General features: G+C 51.2%; 1 protein-coding gene across 1 annotated transcript in view; it reads left to right on the plus strand.

The window, feature by feature from the left end:
* The window catches only part of SPINK4 (serine peptidase inhibitor Kazal type 4), a 28,132-nt gene extending 18,476 nt beyond the window's left edge, over positions 1–9,656 (plus strand). Inside the window, exons 2-4 of the mRNA XM_032766711.2 lie at positions 7,094–7,128; positions 7,665–7,777; positions 9,473–9,656. Of these exons, the coding sequence (XP_032622602.1) occupies positions 7,094–7,128; positions 7,665–7,777; positions 9,473–9,518 (194 nt within the window). The 3' untranslated portion in view covers positions 9,519–9,656. The remainder of the gene's footprint in view (positions 1–7,093; positions 7,129–7,664; positions 7,778–9,472) is intronic.
* The last annotated feature ends 10,228 nt before the right edge of the window (positions 9,657–19,884 follow it).

A 19,884-nucleotide genomic window follows, 5' to 3' on the forward strand; every position in this document is an offset into this window, starting at 1 on the left:
AATAAGTTTATGGGGAATGGATGATGAGATGGTCCTTTGACTAACTAGCGTAAATATGCCCAATGGTCTTGTCAATAAACAGATAGCTAAGGGTTAATGTTTCTTTTACCCTGTTAAAGGGTTAACAAAGGGAACCAACACCTGACGCAGAGACCAATGCAGGAACCGGATTTTTTTCAAAAAGTGAGGGAGGGAACTTCTGTGTGTTTTTGTCTTTGTTCTGTCTGTTTGTTTCTCTCGGCTGATGAGGGAAGAGGTTTTTTTTTTCATCTCAAGCTTCTTTCTACCTTCCTGTTCCAAGTTGTGAAGTGACAAAAAAGGAAAAACAATAGGTTTATATTGTAAATTTTGGTATTACATTGTTGGAGTTGCTGAAATGTTTCAAAGGTTATCATCTTTTTGAATATAAGGCTGATTATTCATATTTTCTTTTAAAGAATAGTCCTGTGTTATGTAATCTTGATGGCAGTGATCATGTCAGTGTTTTTTTTCTTTTTTTTATATAAAGCTTTCTTTTTTCAAACTTGGTTTGGATTTCTTTCCAAGTAATGCCAAAGAAAGGATGGAATCTCTGTGCCAGCCAGGAGTACTGTCCTTCTCAAGGGAAGACTGGGAGGGGGGAGAAGAAGGGGGGGAAGGTAAAATCGTCCTCTCGTTTTGTGTTTCAAGGGATTTGAGGCAGGGAATTCTCACTAGTAATCCCTAGGGTGGGAAATCTGGGAGGGAAGTAAAAGAACAAGGGAAAGGGAAGTGGGTTATTTCCTTATTGGAGGCTCAGTAGGCTCATTCTGAGTCTGGGGAGTCAGGGGTTTAAGAAAGAAATCTAATGGCAAAGGGGTAGAGGGACCCCCCAGGACACTGGGATCCCTCATAGGAAAAGCCTGTGTGTTTAGAGAGCGAGAAAGGTCAGAATGCAAGTAGAGGTCTATGTCTGACCCTTGCAGCAGCGTATTTCTACGTTGCAGCAGACACTTATCCTACGATGCGCATGGGTGGTGGGGCCGAAGTTACAGCTTTAATCTAAGAGAATAGTGCGTATACTATGATGTAACCTCACTTAGCATACATTAGATTTAAGAGTCAGGAGAGGAACCACTTGGATGAGTTGATCCACTCAAGTCGCTTGAACCTCCATCCACAAACGCAGGCCACAGACCCACCCACCCACCCTGACAACACAACACCGACGATCCTACACCGTCGTTCTGAGAGCTAGAAGGCTCCCAGAGATATTGGGAGCGAGTGGCTTTTAAAGTACACTTTAAGGTGCAGAGGATTCTCTCCGTGCGAACAGCAAGGTAGACTTGCGCATAGCCTGGGACTCAGGCAATCTGACGGACTACAGAAGAGAGGATGCATATAACCCCGTAGGCCGCTCTGTCGGCCAGAGTCGTCGCGCGGCAGTAAAATTATTCCGCGACACCGTTTCTCAGAATCTGAATTCGCCGACGAACAGGACTAAAGCCTGAAAGCATATTGGCGAGAGGGGTACCTGGCAACCAGCGCAGCAGCCAAACATGGATAAGACATCCTCCAGGTAGTGAGCAACTGCCTAGAGCCAATAGCGCGCGCACCAGACATCCTGCACAGACCTTAATAGGATATGTCTCTCTGTCGCAAACTATCTCGACCCTCAGCGGCCAACAGTGTAGCGGCAGGTGCGTGCATGACCACCACGTCTAGAGTAGCATACTCGGATGCTCATCACCCCGCTTGAAACACCGTCCTATATCAGTAAAATTCCTCGAGAACCACTTGAAACAACGCGACTCGAGAGCCTCCAAGACCCACGCAGGTCCCTTAGGGGAGCCGGCCCTTCAAACCTACAGAGGTAGTGGCCGCGGTTGAGCACCTACTCAATACATTAGTGACACTTATACGCGCACTTCTCTCTTCGTCCAGTACTTCCTCCGCAATTGTTTGCTCCCCACCACTCGTGAGGATAGCTATACGAATTCCTATTAAGATTCCCTGAAACACCTTCTGACCTATCAAAGTCAGACGTAAGTGAACGATCGTTACCTCCCCATGCATTCTTCTCTCCACCACTACCCAAGTCATCTCGCCTAGACGAGAGACCATGCCTTAGCAAACAACCAGACACAGAGTCCATATACCTAGCCCGCCTCATACCTAAGGAGAAACGAAAAATTACACAAATCGAAGATCAGTATAGAGAAAGAACACGTTTATACTAAAAAAAGAGAGACAAAACACAATACACATGCACCACTGCACAATCAAGATTGATCATATAACCTTTGTTACCATCTCAGGACTAATGCATAACAAAGAGATAGAAAATAGACTTGAACTCACAATTCACGCTCCGTGGATCGCACTCATAACCAAGATATACCACAGCTATTTTGAAACAACTCAGCAACCACACATGTACACACACCCACACACACTCAATAAAACCTTACCGTCATAAATCCTGTATCGCCCTACCATCACTTGAGGAAACAGAGAATACAGCGGTCTCACAAACTAATTACTTGCCTGGAGGACTGTAGACTAAAAAAACTAAACCGCGCCTCCTCCCAGTGAACGCTCGAGAGAAAAGGCACACATCGAGGAGCAGAACGAGGGTCCCAAGTAGCGAACCACTACACCCCAAACGAGAAGTCGCCTTCCTGCAGCTTTCGGAAACATCCGTTCTCATGATCGAGCCCTCCAGCGTCAGGTCTGTATTTGGAGTTCCCTATGTATTACCTGCCTTTACAGGTCTAATGAGAAACACAACCACGCTTCAGCCAAGTCTGTTATATCATGAACAGGACATCTAAACGACCAACATGTGGTGAACGAATTGGCATTAGCGCAAGCAGTAGTCAAGAGACCGGAATAATGATCTCAAATTCATAACCATCCTGCACAAAAACATTGTAAATGTAGATACTTGCAAGCAGATCTAACAATCTCTTTCCGCCCACTAACCTCCACTTTGGAAAATAGAGGCTAACTCTCCACACAACTTTCGGTGGATGTTACAGAGAAAAACCTCGTCACACAACATTCAATATCCTTAGATACTACCGTTCGTCTGACCAGGTTCCTGGCTCCAACCTATATGTCCCATGCATGCAAAAATAATGCGTGCCCAATGAGTGCTTAGGAGTGCATATATATCACACAACCAGCAGATGTGGACCGGGACGAACAAGAGACATCCAACAGTCCAGTGGCGGTGGGAGTGGACAGGGCCAGGGACCAGCTTCCATAGGAGAGGGGAGCAGAGGTTAAACAAAAGACTGACGGAGACACTGGCGATTCGGCAGCATTTTAGTAAGAATAAAGGATGACTTGTGGGGGAGGCGCGTGACTGGACACACATATAGGTGGGAGTTGCACCAGCAGAAGGCTAAATGGATGGAGTCATGAGCATGCAATCGATGTGATAGCGGCGGAAGACGAAAGGAGATGAATTAGGGAGAAACAAAAGATGATTAACTCATTCCAAACCAAGTATCTTTCTTCCCATAATCTGCACCCTGAACCTCTGGCCTCACTACACTATATCTATTGCGAACCATCTCCTCCGAACGATGAGAACATAAACAACAGCTTAGCGAATGACTGAAAATAAATAATGAAACAGAGCAGAGGTTCACACGAGTTTTAAACAGTAAGGATAAATAACTTTAACGCGAAGTTATCTGCAACCTACAATTGACATAAATGGAACCCACGTCCAAATACCATGAGAAATGAACAAATGGCGCTTAAGCAAACAAGGAAACAGCCCAAACAGGACCTGGACCGCAGATTGAGAACCAAGCATTCCAGGCCTAACCAGACAGGCCACCCAGCACCATTGACCCTACGTGACCAACTAAACTTCCGAGACGAACTGCGAGTATCGACACTGGGACAGTAAGCAGCTTAAGATATCACAAGTAGTAAGACGAAAGGACACTCTTGGGAACCCACCTCTCTGCTATACACACCACCATGGCCAGTCAGGCGCCCACAAGATACCACGATGAGTACCATCCAAGAGGCCGCGCCCCGGGAGGCAAGAAAAAAATGGGCGCGTCTCGCGGCTAACGCCTTCATATGCCCAAGCGACAGACGCTAAATGAGCGGCACAGCAGACTTCACCATCTATCCTCCTACTTAGCCCCCCATGACCGGGGCCCTACCTGGACCTAGCATCACCCATCCTTACAGTAGGCACCTCAAACACAGGTCCCTTGGGCAGCATGCGCCGGCCTGCACCAAATATCAGTGGCAAGTTTCTATGGGCGGTCACATGACCATGCTAGGGCCCACCGTCCAAAGACCCAACCCCCACCGGGATGTGAGCGTCGCGACGCCCACTAAGTCCCCCTAACCACTCCCCTGCAATACCAGCCGGTTTACTAGCAAATTGAGCGACTCCAGCAGAGAAATCCAAAGCCTCCACAGCCCACGCGCCTGACCCCCCAGCTGCACCATCCGGTCGTGCCAGTAGGCTAGGTCTCCTCTTTCTGTCACCAACCAATCTGCGCCTCACGGCTGGCAGCTTCCAGCTATTGTAGAACACAAAGCGCACCACACGATGAAAGCACTGAACTTAGCCACATGCTCCTACCAATTTGTCACCATGTCCAGTATCAAGCGGAGCGCACACCCAATTTCTTCGCAACACAGTCCGTAGGGGCCGAAGGTTTTCTCTACACCAACATCATTGAACATAGGGGATGCTGACGAAAATGTGGGTTAAGCACTCCCAACCATATGTTGTTGGATGACACTAAATAATATGAGGAGGGGGCAGGCCGAGATGCCGTGCATATTCGACTGAAAGAAATAGTATTTTGGAAGCGTGCAGAGAAAAATGTGAAAATATGCGTCACGAAGACAGGCTAGTGGACCGCATATTATGAGTAAAGAGGTGTATAGAGCAGACTTGGACAAACTCCAAGAAACAGATAAATATAACCTGATCTGGAGGTCGATCAAGCTAGACATGCAGAATCCTCAGAATAGCACTTAGAGAGAACAGTGAACTAAGCACCAATGCAACTAGAGAGTCCTTGCTACCACGCAGACTAGGTGAGAGATGGAGCGTGCAGCTAAAACACAACCTGTGTGCAGTTCTGAAAAAAAGCACCCGGGATGAGAGAGAGAGAAATCGTGATATGAGTTCAAACACCCATGGTATCCAACATGGATTCCACACCACCATTTTGTTTGCCAAGAATAAATCTTTGGTACACAATATGCTTAAGCACCAACTCATCATCATTGAGGGTCTGTACTTAGTAGAGATAACATATACGCCGCCATGGACTCGAAAGGATGATCTATGTGCATTATATGCCAACAACTCTCATGCCTCTGTATAACCAAGGTTATGACCACTCAGGTTGAGAAACTGGAAATCCAATACAGACGCAATAGGAGGTAGCTTTTGTAGCTCACACATAGTTGGTCCCGGGGAGCCGACTACAGGAAACGAGGACGAGTACAATTAGCAATAGGTTCCCTCACCAAGAGACGACAAAAGGACCAAAATAGGATCAATCTGGAGGGTGGGCCGCACCAGTCCAGCTTTAGCGTGGAGTCCAAGCGGATGGTGGAATGGCTGTAGCTAGCCAGTCACACCAGAGAGTAACACATGGGGGTCGGTGGATCTTTGTGCAAGAGATATAAAGAGGGGGAGTAGGGTAATCTAGAATGGTATGAGATGCTCGCTACTGTAAAGCAACACTGTAATACGCAGAATCCGCAAAGCAGATGACATCAACTATAGTGACGTGGATCTCGAGTGATCCTCCTGGCAAAAGTTTGCCCAATGTGGGCGCGAGCGAAGTACAGTGGATATATTAGAACTTAAGATACAATAACTATGGTTGTGTGACACGCTAGTCAGGTAAAAGCGAGTTGAAATATTCCATAAGGGACTGAGGAGCGGTATATAACCTAAAGGAGACGTGGGGATGGAATCGCCTTCTATAAGAAAAGGACTTTTAACAGGTCATCAGGGTCTGCTCCCTTGACCACTAACGCCCCTCTGGCTGTGCGATTTAGCTCACGTCTTTGCGACGCTGAAGACTTACCTAAGGTCAGAGCTTTGAAGGAGGGTTGGCACCTCAGCGATTACGCCGAGGCACAATCCTCTTCTGAGTACCCTTTGTGAGGGCGCCCACCTCCCCCAACTCTGATAGTTTCTGGCGAATATTGTATTACTGCCTTTGGAAGCACAAGGTCTAGCCATTGGTAAATGTTCTTTAGCACCTAGACCTGCAGCATTGTACATTATTTATTGTGCATCTCAGCTTTCCTACTTTCCAATAGCGCGCGGCGCGACCGTTTGGCTCTACTGGCCCCACCTCCACTAAATCTCTTAGGAGCCTTAAATAAACTGCTATGTTTAGAGCGAGTACCTAACATGAATGCACAGCACAAAGATGAGAGAGAGAACGAGAATGGTTGGGGATAGGAGACGGCTGAGAGAGAATGTAATTTGTATACTTCCCTAATAAAGATAAGAAAGTTGAGTATGTGGACCCAGGTAACCCACTGATGGTTTAAATTGTAGCTGTATGGGTCTTGGAACGCAGCAAACCCCGATACTCCAAACGCGCGGAAGCGGCTGAGGTGGAGACTCACTGAAGAGTCGGGGAGCCACGCCTCGGACCAGAGGCACTGGGCAACGTTTCCCATTCTCTCCCCCCTACTTAAGCAAGGACTAATCTCCCTGGTGCTCTGGCCTCCCGCTGAGCACCCTCAGGGAGGACGAGACCTCTAGGAGAGGGCCAGGGCACCCTGTCCTAAGTTACGAAACTGGGCATGTCTGCCTTTAAAAGCCAGCAGAGAACATGTGGCACGAATATACCAAGCTGAAGCAGTACGTTTTGGAGCGTGAGCTTTTTCGTTGGGTGGAGAAAACCCGAACAGTTTCGATCAAGCGCCGTGGGTGAATACCCACTTCGTCAGACGCAGTGGGTATTCACCCACGAAAGCTCACGCTCCAAAACGTCTGTTAGTCTATAAGGTGCCACAGGATTCTCTGCTGCTTTTACAGATCCAGACTAACCTGGCTACCTCTCTGATACTTGACTCCTGCTCTTGGGTTTCATGGCGTTCCTTTCCCTTTCAGGGGCAGGGGCTCAGGGAGGAGGGGTTCCGAGAGTGGTGAGTAGGATTCTGCTGTTCTCTTCTGCCTTGCTGACGTATGGGCCAAGCTCTAGCCAACACAGGGCAGTGGGGAGAGAGTGCGCACAAAGGCCCTCTGTAACTGGGGCAGTGGGGAGAACAAGGGCTGCTAGTGCTGCCAGCCCTAGAGGACCCTCCTCGCCACTGTGGGCAGAGCTGAAAGCACAAGAAGACACAAGCGAGAGGGTTCAGGAAGGGAGGAGGGTTCCCTGTCCAGGCTGCCCCATCAATTCAGTTCATACAACCCCTGCCCTGCCACCACCATTCACTTTTCCCATTGCAGACACAGTTCGTGCTGCCCACCCCCCAATTAGTTCCAGGTCCCTGCTGATGCAGGACCCCCTGCCAGAGCTCAGGCACTCGGCCATCCCAGGGAATCCCCACAGGGATTGAGAATAATTCTACCCCACATCCCTGGCACAGTGGAAGTTGTCACTGGCACAGGGGCTCCCTGGTTGCTGCAACAGTAACACTGCAGGAATTAGATCACCGTTGTTTGGCTTCTGTCTTTCCAGCCGGCGTGTGAGCACGCCGCCCTGGCACCAGCGTGCCCCTTGAATTACAGGCCTGTCTGTGGGACTGATGGCAACAGCTACAGCAATGAGTGCATGCTCTGCGAGAGGCGAAGGTAAGGTCGCCCTGGCTATTGCTCACGCACCGCTGAGTGCTGAGAGTGCTTTGCCTAGGGTGACAGCGCAGAGCAGGGAGGGGAAGGAGGCAGGGTTCTCGGGCTGTCCCAGCCCAACCTAAAGGCAAACGGTGATGTTCTTGAGTGGCTCCTGAGTCGGGGGCCTCTCTAGCACATGGGCAGTTTCATCTCTTGGTGGCAGATTGTGACTCAGATAAGAACCCCTCTTTGTACCCTGAATCCAGGCTGCCGGGTCCCAGGGCTGCCCAGAGGATTCAGGGGGCCTGGGGTCTTCAGCGGTGGGGAGCCCTCCACTGCTGAATTGCTGCCGAAGACCTGGCACTTCTGCAGCGGGTCCCAGAGTGGAAGGACCCCCTGCTGCCGAATTGCCACGGAAAATCCAGAGCGGAAGAAGCTCTTGGGGCCCAGGCCCCATGAGAGTTTTCCGGGGCCCTAGAGCAAGTGAAGGATCCCGCTCCAGGGGCCTCAAGAAACTCTCATGGGGGTCTGGGGCAAATTGCCCCACTTGCGCCCCCCCTCTGGGCAGTCCTGCCGTGTCCAGCCACATAGAATCCAGTGGGGCTACTCCCTCCCTTTCTCTCCCACCGGGGGAGTGGCTCCAGCCCTCTCTCACTTGCCCGAGTATCTGAGCTAGGCCAGCAGTGAGGGGGTAATCACTTTCTGCAGGTAATGGGAGTATCAACGGGGAGTCTGGGTCCCAGCAGCTCCTGGGGCAGGGCAGTTGGCACGCTGCCGCTCACTCCGGACCATGCCCAGAATCATTCTAGCCCCTTTTGGGTACTGTAGTGTTCTAGCCCATTGCAATGACACACTGAGAGCTGATGTAATGCTGCGCATGTGAAGAAGCAACAACACAACACAACACACCAACTCTGTGAGTTAATCCAGGGTTCTTGCTGAATCCAGCCAGATCAGCTGGGCTGGACTCTAGAAAATCAGAATGGCCCCAAAATGAGAAAGGAGGAGGAGACTTCCCAACTGGCCCCAATTGCATTGCACTTTTCTGACTGAATTAAGTAAAAACTCTTGGGCTGGATTTTTAAACAAATTAGCAAAATACACAAGGTGCCTTGCCCTTTGCAGTTACCACAATCGGACGCCTTGTCAGTCAGACATTGGCTCACAGTTACGTTGCACCTCGTCTGCCTGATAGTGGCTGTTCACCAGGAGGGCAATTGTGCTTTCTGAAATGGTCAGGCTGCCAGAATGTTTTCAGAGCGGAGTGACTCCCGCTGCAGTTTCCTTGTATTTTCCACTCCAATATTTTACTATAGTCTCACTGGGCAAAATTCTGCCCTGCTTTACATTCCATGGAAGCCAATAGCAAACAGACTTGGCTTCACCAGTTTTGAACAGGATGTCAGCAATTTGACTGATTTTTATGTAATTAAACACACAAAAAGCACCATTGTATGCTTAATTTGTACATTAAATTAGCAGCATTAACTTCAAATTGGATAATTGTGCATATAAATAACCAATTATGCATATAACTGGCTACTATTCTAATTCTGTATGCAGTTTAGATGTGTAATAATGCGCACATTTTGAATGGAAAATTGAACACTGTTTTTAGAAAATCAACCATTTTTCTATTTGGCTAGACAAAAATCCTAAATGTCACCTAAGGAATATTTTCTAAAACTCTTATTTTCTTATTTTCTGATATTCTAGAATAACCAAGCAAGATATCCAGATTGTGAAGAATGAAATATGTTAATATTTGGAGCCCTCCAGGACGCATTATGAACCACAAGAAAGCTCTGTAATCGATGCTCTGCTCTCTAAGTTGATTGAAAAGAACAAATAATGATCATTTCAGCGGTTATTCTGAATAATAAAATTAGTATAGGAAGCATTCACAAGAAGCATTTTTATTTGAAACATTTACTTTATGTACTGAGAAGACACACATGATCTCCCCAAGAATAGGGTGACAAGATAGAAAGTGTGAAAAATTGGGACGGGGGTGGGGTGGGGTTTGGAGGTAATAGGAGCCCATATTTTAAAAAGCTCACAATATTGGGACTGTCCCTATAAAATCGGGACATCTGGTCACCCTAACCAAGAAGAACAATTAAAGTAAGTTCTTGTCTTGGATTCATGGTGTGGATCTCTTACCCATCTTATGAATTGTTCCCATGTTCTGTTGCTAAGAGGGCCACACATGGAACTAGCACAGACTATAGAAGGCTTTGAGATCCAAGCATGGACGGCACTATAGAAATGCCAGTTCTTGTCCCGTGGAACGCAGTATAGTTCTGCAGTGTGTCGAAGAGAGAGGAATGCTAGTAAGGGTGTGAAAGGAGAATTTGGCCTTAAGTGGGCTTTTTTCCTTTTGCCAGCTCCAGGGGCGACCCCTATGACACCCCAAGAGGTAGGGATCACCATTTGACAGCTGGTGACAAGGAGAGGGTGATTGACAAGTGCCAAGTAGCACATCAGGTCAAAGAGAGAGCCAGGAACAAAGGCCAGAACCCCCTGATTCCCTGTCCTCTGCTCAAAGCACGAGGGAACACCGTATTCCCATAGTGAAATGACACCCCCCCCCAGCAGCTTGGGCAATGAAGTGTTCCTGCAATCGCTCTCGCTTGCTTCTGAGAGGTTGCAGAATAAAATGATACATTTACAATGGCGATGGGCCCAGGCACCAGATTTCACCTTGAGTCAGCATTGAGATTTGTATGCTTCTGGGTGTAGGGGTTTGAATTTGGGGCTTTGGTTGTGGCCCGTCTTTAACTGAACACCGCTCGGAATGAAAACACAACAGTCTCCCTCCTGAACGTACTGGTGCCACTCCACTTTCTGCATCACTTTCCCCTTTCCCTCCCAATTGCTGGCACTAGGCCCTCAGTCTGTACACAGAGCAACATAAACCCATATCACAAGGCTGCGATGTTATTCTAACCTGCTGTATGGCTGTCACTGCACCAGAGGCCTGGCCCAGAGCTCCCTGAATCCAGTGGAAAGGCTCGCGTTGCCCTCCATGGGGTTTGAATGGGGAAAGGTCAGAAAGCAGCCGTAGGGCAGTGGTATGTTATTTATTGTCTATATTACCTGAGCGCCTATGAGCCCCACTCCTGGAGCAGCGCAGAGCATTGTGCCAGGCGCTGTACAACGACAGGCTCTGCCTCAAAGAGCTGACAGTGTATGCATGAGACAAGGCAATGGATGCCTACATCCAGCCCAGTGGGGAGCACGAGGAATGACGGAGCCAGCAGTGGCCAGTATGATGGGCCGTGGTAGCAGCCGTGCGGCAAGCAGCCTGGGACTGCTAAGCCTATGTAAGTAGAGTCAGGATGAGTACTACTCTGACATCTGGTGGTGAATTGTAGGGAGTGTGGAAAGAATTTCAAGAATTTCAAAGTGTGGAAAGATTTGCATTGGCATCCACCCCCCACTTAGCATAAGCCCACAGCAGACTGGGATGGTTATTTTAACAGCTCTGGAATGCCCAATTTCTTGTTATTGGGGCAGGAGAAAAAAAGTTTGTCACCCTGATTTCGGTGAATTGGGAGCTGTTGGGACGCTTTGTGACGAGAACATGACTAACCTCAGTGAACGGGTTACTTGACAAAACTGGGACTTGGTTACCAAAACCCCATGTAATAGAGAGAAATTAGGGGGCTGGTGGTGTGCTTTGTGTGTGTGATGGGCCCTTTTTGAGGCCATGGGAACATCAATACCATGCCTTTTCTCTATATGTTAAAGAGTGAGTCTAATTTTGATTCCCTGGAGTCTATCTGACACTGCTGAGGCTAATTCATTGGCCAATGTGGCACCAGCACCAGGGCTCCCCTACTAGGAACTGAGATCACTGAAGTGCTGTGTTAACCCAGGGGGAACCTGAAGACCTTTGCTAAGCAGCTGGCACAGCAGAGCAGTTTGCATCGTGTTGGAGTAGCCATAGAACAGTGAGTGGAGTAAGTGGTTTCATGGACAGCTGGAGGAGCGCAAGCAGCTTGGTGTAACAAGGTGGTGCTGGTTTGGAGGCCTCAGCAGAACTCCCTGGGAGGCAGAGCAGTTGGCCCTTACCACCTGGGTGTGGGACCCCCTCCCATTTTCACCCAGCTGGGGGTTAAACACTCTGGCAGATAAACTCTCTGAATTCTGGGCGGTGCACTGATCCAGAGCTTTTGGGTCGTTTGGCACTTTGGAGGTAATTAGACTAACCCCAAGGGAAAAGGACATTGCCAAATGTACTTGGAAGTCTCGTTTGTTTATGAGTTTGTGTTATAATCCTGTCTTGGTGGTGTTTCTCCAATGGGATGGCCGTCATTGTTCCTTCTTTATTAAAGAATTTTTGCTACACTCAGACTCCGTGCTTGCAAAAGGGGAAGTATTGCCTCCTAGAGGCTCCCAGGAGGGTGTGGTATGTCAGTGTCCCAGGTCACTGGGTGGGGGCTCGAGCCGGTTATGCATTGTGTTACTGAAACGGAACCCCTGGATACTGAACCTGGCCCTTGTTGCTGCCAACTCAGAGGGGCAGAAAGGTTACACCTATAATTAGGCCCGAACGTGTGCTGATAGTGTGAACTGTGGATTCAGGTTCCTGGGTAAACGCCTTTGCCCCACCTGTTGCCCAGCTCCCTCGGCAGGGCCGGCGTGAAGCCTACTGGGCTGGTGCCTGGAGCCGGCCCAGCCTGCGGCACAGCTCCCTCAGCAGGGCCAGTATGCTGGCTGTAGGGAGCTGTTGGACAGGCTGGAGCGTTTTCTTTCAGGGGATGTTATTATCGCTTTGAAATCACAAGAGGTGATGCCAGCCCCCTCAGTTAGCCCCTGGCCTGCAAGGAACTGTGCCAGCCAAAAGCAACTGGGGCAGCAGAGAGGGAGGAGGAGGGCTGATGAGTCCTCTTGGAGACTGCCAGGAAGACCCCATGTTGCATCTGCTGACAAATCCCTTCCCTAAGGCCGGGGGAGTGGGGCCTACAGTCAGGGGGAAGGGGGAACTTCTTCCCACAGGCTCTGATGGTCTGCTGGGTGAGGGCGGAGAGGGAATTCCACTCGCCTTGACTCTGTGCGGGGAACAACCACTGCCCCAGTGTGTGTGTGTGTGGGGGGGGGGGGGGAATCAAGAGTCTGGCCCCTGGCTCTAGAGATTAGGTCACCAGAGTCCCCAACCCCTGACCTTGGAGTGGTGGGGTGGAGAAAAGAATTTGGCTATGGGGGAGGTTTGAAGACGCCCCCTGGCCTGACCCTTTTGCTGTTGAAAGCCGTGCACAGCTGAGCACTACTTCACAGGGAAGCAGCCCTGCCTTAGCTCTCCCTTTGAGCCACCAACCCTGGGGGTGAGGAGCGGGACACCACACACACCCTACAGCTAGATGAGAGTGGGAGGATCAGATCTCAAGTTTACACCCACAAGTTCTCGGGTACTCAGGGGCAGGTGAGAGCATAGCGCTGACAGACCCCGGTCACTGGCAGGTGGGATTGAACCTCGGGTCTCTGGAGCTTAGTGCATGAGCCTCTGCAGCATGAGCTGAGCACCAGCCCCTCAGCTCTGAAGAGAGAAATGACAGGGGATGGTTGTCAGGTGACGCTGTATGGCTGAAGACTGCATGCTGGCTCACTAGCAGAGCACTTGTTTTACACACAGGTGAAATATGAGCTAATGGCAGAAATGCCATTCAGGGACTAAACCTAGCCAGGCAATCGGCCATGGGGTCCCTAAGGGTGCCTGCCCAGCACCACATGACACCGATTTCTGTGTGCCAGACATAGCACTTTACTGCACCAGCCAGGACAAACCTCACTGAATTCAGGTCAAACTGATTGAATTAAGTTTAAGTAGCTTAAGTGTTCAGTGTAGTCAAAATGTGAATGGTTGTGTTCTGGTGTGGCATTGTATGGACCATCTGTGTGTGTGCGGGGGGGGAACATGGCCAGTGTAACCCCTGGGAAGTGCTATGAGCCACAAGGACCAGCTGAACCACTGTGAAGGTTTCAGCTCAGTGAGTGTCCCAGGATGTGACTTGGGGGAAGTGTGTGCAAATGTAACTCCTCTAGGTATCTAAGCATGCAGCCTTCTGCTGCTTCGCTCCGAGGATGGGCCCTTTTGTCTTCTGATCACCTGTTCCATGAGGACAGAGCAGTGGCCCTGGTGGTATAAAGAAGTGACTCAGATTCATGGAGTATGTGTTCTGAGCCAAGGCAGTTATGTACTTGTAACCCAGGAGACCCCTGGGTGGGGTTTGAAGGCCTTTCCCTGGCCAGGGCCCTTGCTGGAGTTGGGGTGATCATTGGTGAGTGCATTAGCAGGTGTGTAAGTTCTTTTATTGTGTGTAATATGGTTTTCCCAGAATGCTTTCACCCTACGACTAAATGTGCTTGCTGAGGCAGAGCTGTGTGGTGCCTTAGCACTGTGGCAGGTAGGCAGGGGAGGAGCAAAGTGGGCCAGCTTAGGCCATCTGGCTTGTTGGTCACTCACAGTGCAGGCAGGGAGCTGTGCAGCCTGGAAATACCCTGGTCAGGAGGGAGACAGACAGATCTCCACCCAAGAGAGAATGGCTGAGAATCCTGATGTCTAGTGTAGGTGCCCTTGCCAGACTGTAGGGGGGAATATAGGTGCAGTTGCCTGAACTGTGACAATTTACACCTTGAGCTGGCAAAGCAGGGCTAGATTAAGGCAATCTGGGCTGTAGGCACCATGCCAGTGTCTTTCCTGCCGCCCCATCAACCAGGCTCTACCTCTTTAGCCCTACTCCACACCTAGTGCTAGTGTCGAGGAAGGAGATAAGACGGTTACTCACCTTTGTAACTGTTGTTCTTCGAGATGTGTTGCTCATATCCATTCCAGTTAGGTGCGTGTGCACTGCGTGCACGTTCATCAGAAGATTTTTACCCTAGCAACACTGGGCGGGTCGGCTGGGCGCCCCCTGGTGTGGTGCCACTATGGCACCAAATATATACCCCTGCTGACCCGTCTGCTCCTCAGTTCCTTCTTGCCGATTACTCCGACAGTGGGGAAGGAGGGCGGGTTTGGAATGGATATGAGCAACACATCTCGAAGAACAACAGTTACAACGGTGAGTAACCGTCTTTTCTTCTTCGAGTGCTTGCTCATATCCATTCCAATTAGGTGAATCCCAAGCCTTACCTACGCGGTGGGGTCGGAGTGAGATACTGCAGCGTGTAGAACCGCAGAGCAGAAGGCTGCATCCTCTCTGGATTGTTGCACCAGGGTATAATGGGAAGTAAAGGTGCGTACTGAAGACCATGTAGCTGCTCGACATATCTCCTGAGTAGGTACTTGAGCTAAGAAGGCGGCCGACGAGGCCTGGGCCCTGGTAGAATGTGCGGTAATATGACCTGGAGAGGCATGAGCTAGATCATAGCAAGTCCGGATGCACGCCATTACCCAGGATGAAATCCTCTGAGAAGAGACAGGTTGGCCTTTCATCCGGTCCGCCACTGCAACAAAGAGTTGGGGCGTTTTGCGGAAGGGCCTCGTTCGGTCAATATAGAAGGCGAGCACTCTACGGACGTCGAGCGAATGCAACTGCTGCTCCCTAGGAGATGTATGCGGTTTGGGGAAGAAGACCGGGAGGAATATGTCCTGGTTGAGATGAAAGGCCGAGACTACTTTAGGGAGGAACGCCGGATGGGGACATAACTGCACCTTGTCCTTGTGCAACACTGTGTATGGTGGGTCCACCATCAGAGCCCGAAGCTCAGAGACTCTCTTAGCCCATGTGATGGCTACAAGGAAGGCTGTTTTCCATGATAAATATAGGAGTGAGCAGGTTGCCAATGGCTCGAATGCAGGGGACGTAAGTCTCGTGAGGACTAAATTGAGGTCCCAGGAAGGGGCGGGGCGTCATACTAGGGGGTATAGATGCTCCAAGCCTTTGAGTAACCTCGAGACCATAGGGTGGGAGAAGACGGAGTGAGTACCTTCTCCGGGGTGGAAAGTAGAAATAGCCGCCTAGTGCACTCGCAAAGATGAGATAGCGAGGCCTTGCTGCTTAAGATACCAGAGATAGTCCAATATAGTGGGTATGGGAACCTCTGTAGGTGCGACATTTAGCGTTTGGCACCAGCAGGAAAAGCGCTTCCACTTGGCCAAGTAAGTAGACCGAGTGGAAGGTTTTCTGCCACCCAGGAGTACCTCTTGCACCGGGGCAGAGCATCATAACTCCGATTTGGTTAACCATGCAGAAGCCACGCCGTGAGATGGAGGGATTGCAGGTCTGGATGGTGAAGCCTGCTGTGGTCTGCTGATGAAGGGGCAGGGGGATCGAGTTGGCTATAGAGTGGTCCAGCAACGCGGTGTACCAGTGTTGTCGGGGCCACATAGGGGCAATCAGGATCAGGCGAGCCCCGTCCCTGCGAAGCTTTACGAGGACTCCGTGCACCATCGGGAAGGGTGGGAAGGCGTAAAGCAGGTGGTTCACCCAAGAGATTAGGAAGGCATCCGATATTGAGCCCGGGGCGAGACCTTGGTAGGAGCAGAACCTCTGACACTTCCTGTTGTTGCGAGAAGCGAAGAGGTCTATGTGGGGAAAGCCTCACTTCTGGAAGATGGAATGTGCAACGTCCGAGCGAAGCGACCACTTGTGGGAGAGAAAGGACCTGTTGAGATGATCTGCCAGAGTGTTCCAGACCCCTGGGAGGAAGGATGCCACAAGGTATATAGAGTGGGCTATGCAAAATTCCCACAGTTGGATCGCCTCCTGACAAAGGGGGGAGGATCGAGTCCCTCCCTGCTTATTTATGTAGTGCATTGCCGTTGTGTTGTCCGTAAGCACTAGAACACAACGGCCCTGCAGATGCTGTTGGAACTTCTGGCACGTGAGGCGCACTGCTCTCAGCTCCTGGACTTTTATGTGCAACGCTAGCTCTTGAGATGACCAGAGGCCTTGCGTGCGACGATGGCCTAGGTGTGCCCCCAAGCCAAGAGATGATGCGTCCATCGTTAGAGATACTAAGGGTTGTCTTGGGTGGAACGGTATTCCTGCACACACCAGAGAAGGTGTTAGCCACCAGTTGAGGGAGCCTAAAAAACTCTGAGGAATGGTGACGACCATGTCCATGGTGTCCCTGCCTGGGCGGTAAACTGAGGTGAGCCAGGCTTGAAGGGGACGCAGGTGTAGTTTGGTGTGCTTGGTTACAAAAGTGCATGTGGCCATGTGACCGAGAAGACTGAGGCAGGTGCGAGCCGAGGTCGTCGGAAAGGCTTGGAGGCTTTCTATAATTGAAACTAGTGCTGGGGTAGTGGAAGGCAGGCTGTTGTGAGCGTGGAGTCTAGAATGGCCCCAATGAATTCTATTCTTTGAGTGGGCACTAGAATAGACTTCTCTGGACTGATCATCAGGCCCAACCGCTCGAATAGGTTCGTGATGATGGCAACATGCCTGGTGACTTGGGCCTCGGAGGTCCCGCGAATAAGCCAGTCGTCTAGGTAAGGAAAGACGTGTATTCGCCGACGACGGAGGAAGGCAGCCACTATAGCCATGCACTTTGTAAACACGCGCGGGGCGGTAGAGAGGCCAAATGGAAGGACTGCAAATTGAAAATGTTGATTGCGCATCATAAACCGTAGGTACCGTCTGTGCAGAGGGTAAATGGCAATATGAAAGTATGCGTCCTTCATGTCGAGAGCAGCATACCAGTCTCCGGGATCCAAGGATGGGATGATGGTCCCCAGAGACACTGTGCAGAACTTCAACTTCTTCAGAAATACGTTGAGTCCGCGCAGGTCCAGGATGGGTCGGAGACCTCCTTTTGCCTTTGGGATTAGGAAATATCGGGAGTAAAATCCCTTGCCCCTGAATTCCTCCGGTACCTCCTCTATAGCTCCGATGGAAAGGAGCGTACGAACCTCTTGCCAGAGGAATTGCTCGTGAGAGGGGTCCCTGAAGAAGGATGGGGAGGGTGGGAGGGAAGGGGCGAAATAAATTGGAGGTGGTATCCAAATTCCACTGTGCGTAGGACCCAACGATCTGAGGTTAATTGGGCCCATGCAGGGAGGAAGGAGGAAAGGCGGTTGGAAAACTGAAGGGGATCCTGGGGAAGGACTGGTGCTCTGCTCTCGGGCGCACCTTCAAAAGTTTGGTTTGGGCCCTGCTGATGGTTTGGCGGGACCATTATTTTGGCCCCCTTGGGAACCTGAGTGCCGTCTACGGTTCCCGTGACCATGCCTTCTGCCAAAGTCTTGTCGTGGTCTTGATGGGGGGTAGGGGCGCTGAGGCTGGGTACGGAAGGATCTTCGCTGTGTTTGCGGAGTATGCATCCCGAGGGACCGCATAATGATGCGATTATCCTTGAGACTCTGGAGTCTAGGGTCCGTTTTCTGAGAGAAAAGGCCCTGTCCATCAAACGGAAGGTCCTGGATAGTGTGTTGCAGTTCAGGAGGTAGGCCTGACACCTGCAGCCACGATATCCTCCTCATTGCAATTCCCGAGGCCACGGTTCTGGCCGCCGAATCAGCAGCGTCGAGTGAGGCCTGCAGGGAAGTCTGTGCCACTTTCTTCCCTTCCGCCAGAAGGGCCTGGAACTCCTGGCGGGAGTCCTGTGGGACCAGTTCAGCGAACTTACCCACCGACTGCCAGGTATTATAATTATATCTGCTGAGCAGGGCCTGTTGGTTGGCCAGTCGCAGTTGGAGGCCTCCGGCAGAGTAGACTTTTCGTCCCAGGAGGTCCATCCATCTAGCTTCCCGCGATTTCGGGGAGGGGGCTTGCTGGCCGTGGCGCTCTCGCTCATTCACAGATTGAACGACCAGAGAGCATGGAGGAGGATGGGTATATAAGTATTCGTATCTTTTAGAGGGTACCATGTATTTCCTTTCCACTCCTCTGGCCGTGGGAGGGATAGACGCCGGAGATTGCCAAATGGTGTCCGCTTTGGCTTGGATGGAACGGATGAATGGCAAAGCCACGTGAGTTGGCGCTTCCGCAGACAGTATGTCTATGACTGGGTCTTCCAACTCCGGGACCTCCTCCACCTGGAGGTTGATATTTAAGGTGACTCGCGTTAGAAGGTCCTGGTGGGCTCGGAGGTCAATTGGGGGTGGGCCCAATGACGTGGTACCGGCTACTGCCTCGTCTGGTGACAAGGAGGACGACAGACCCGGCACGACTGGCTCATGCAGTGACTCCTGTTCCTGAGGAACATCAGGGTCCGGGAACACCTGAGGGTCTGGCGCCAGAGCCAAGTCATCTGTACCCGCTGGAGGAGGACGGCTTACAGTGGCCTCTGGTGCGCGGTGTTCCAACGGAGCAGAACGAGATGGTACCGTAGGTTCGCCTTGGGCCTGGTGATATGCCCAAGGCGTCCAGAAGGACCACTGAGGCGCTTGTTCTGGCCCCTGGGCCTCCTGGAGGACACGGCTATGTGGCTCTGAATCCCCGTAGGCGGTGCTATCAGTGTGTGAAGACTCAGATGGATGCCGTGATGGTCATGGCAGAGCAGAGAGCACGTGAGGAGGGGCCCTGCACGCAGGGTACCGTACGACATTCCTCACACGTGACTGGTACCGGGAGTCATACCGGTGCCGAGAGGGCGACCGGGACCTACGACCAGCGCGGTGCCGGGAGGTCGACCGGGACCATGAAGCTCTATGGTGAGAGCGGCTGCGGCGTGAACGGTGCCGGGAGCTGGACCACCATCTGGAATATTGGTCTGGTGAACAGGACCTGGAGCAGTGCCGTGAGTACGACCAGTATCAAGAAGGAGATCGATACCGGGACTGCGAGCGGTGCCTACATCAGGACCGGTGGCGAGATCAAGAGCGCTGGCGAGACCTCGATCTTGAGTGCAGCCTGCCTGTGACGTCGATGGAAGTGGCCTGACCAGGGCAGGCTTCCCTGTTGATGTAACAACCCGCACCAGTGGTGCCGGGGGTTGAGGCAGGGTGGGCTCCGTTAGGGCAATGAGTCCCCTCACCGTCGAAAAGGTCTCTGGCATGGTGGGAATGATAAGCTCAACCGAGGCGTGTGCCGGGGAGCTGTCATGCACTGGACTCGACGGCTCTTGCAAGGCCGGAATCAATGGTGCCGAGATTGCTGGTGCCGTGGCAGTTGCTGGTGCCGGGCGGCTCGGTTTCGGCTGCTGCTCAGACTGTGGTGCAGATATTGGAGCCGCAG

The sequence above is a fragment of the Chelonoidis abingdonii genome, chromosome 6 (genome assembly GCF_003597395.2).
Source record: "Chelonoidis abingdonii isolate Lonesome George chromosome 6, CheloAbing_2.0, whole genome shotgun sequence".
NCBI lineage: Eukaryota > Metazoa > Chordata > Testudines > Testudinidae > Chelonoidis > Chelonoidis abingdonii.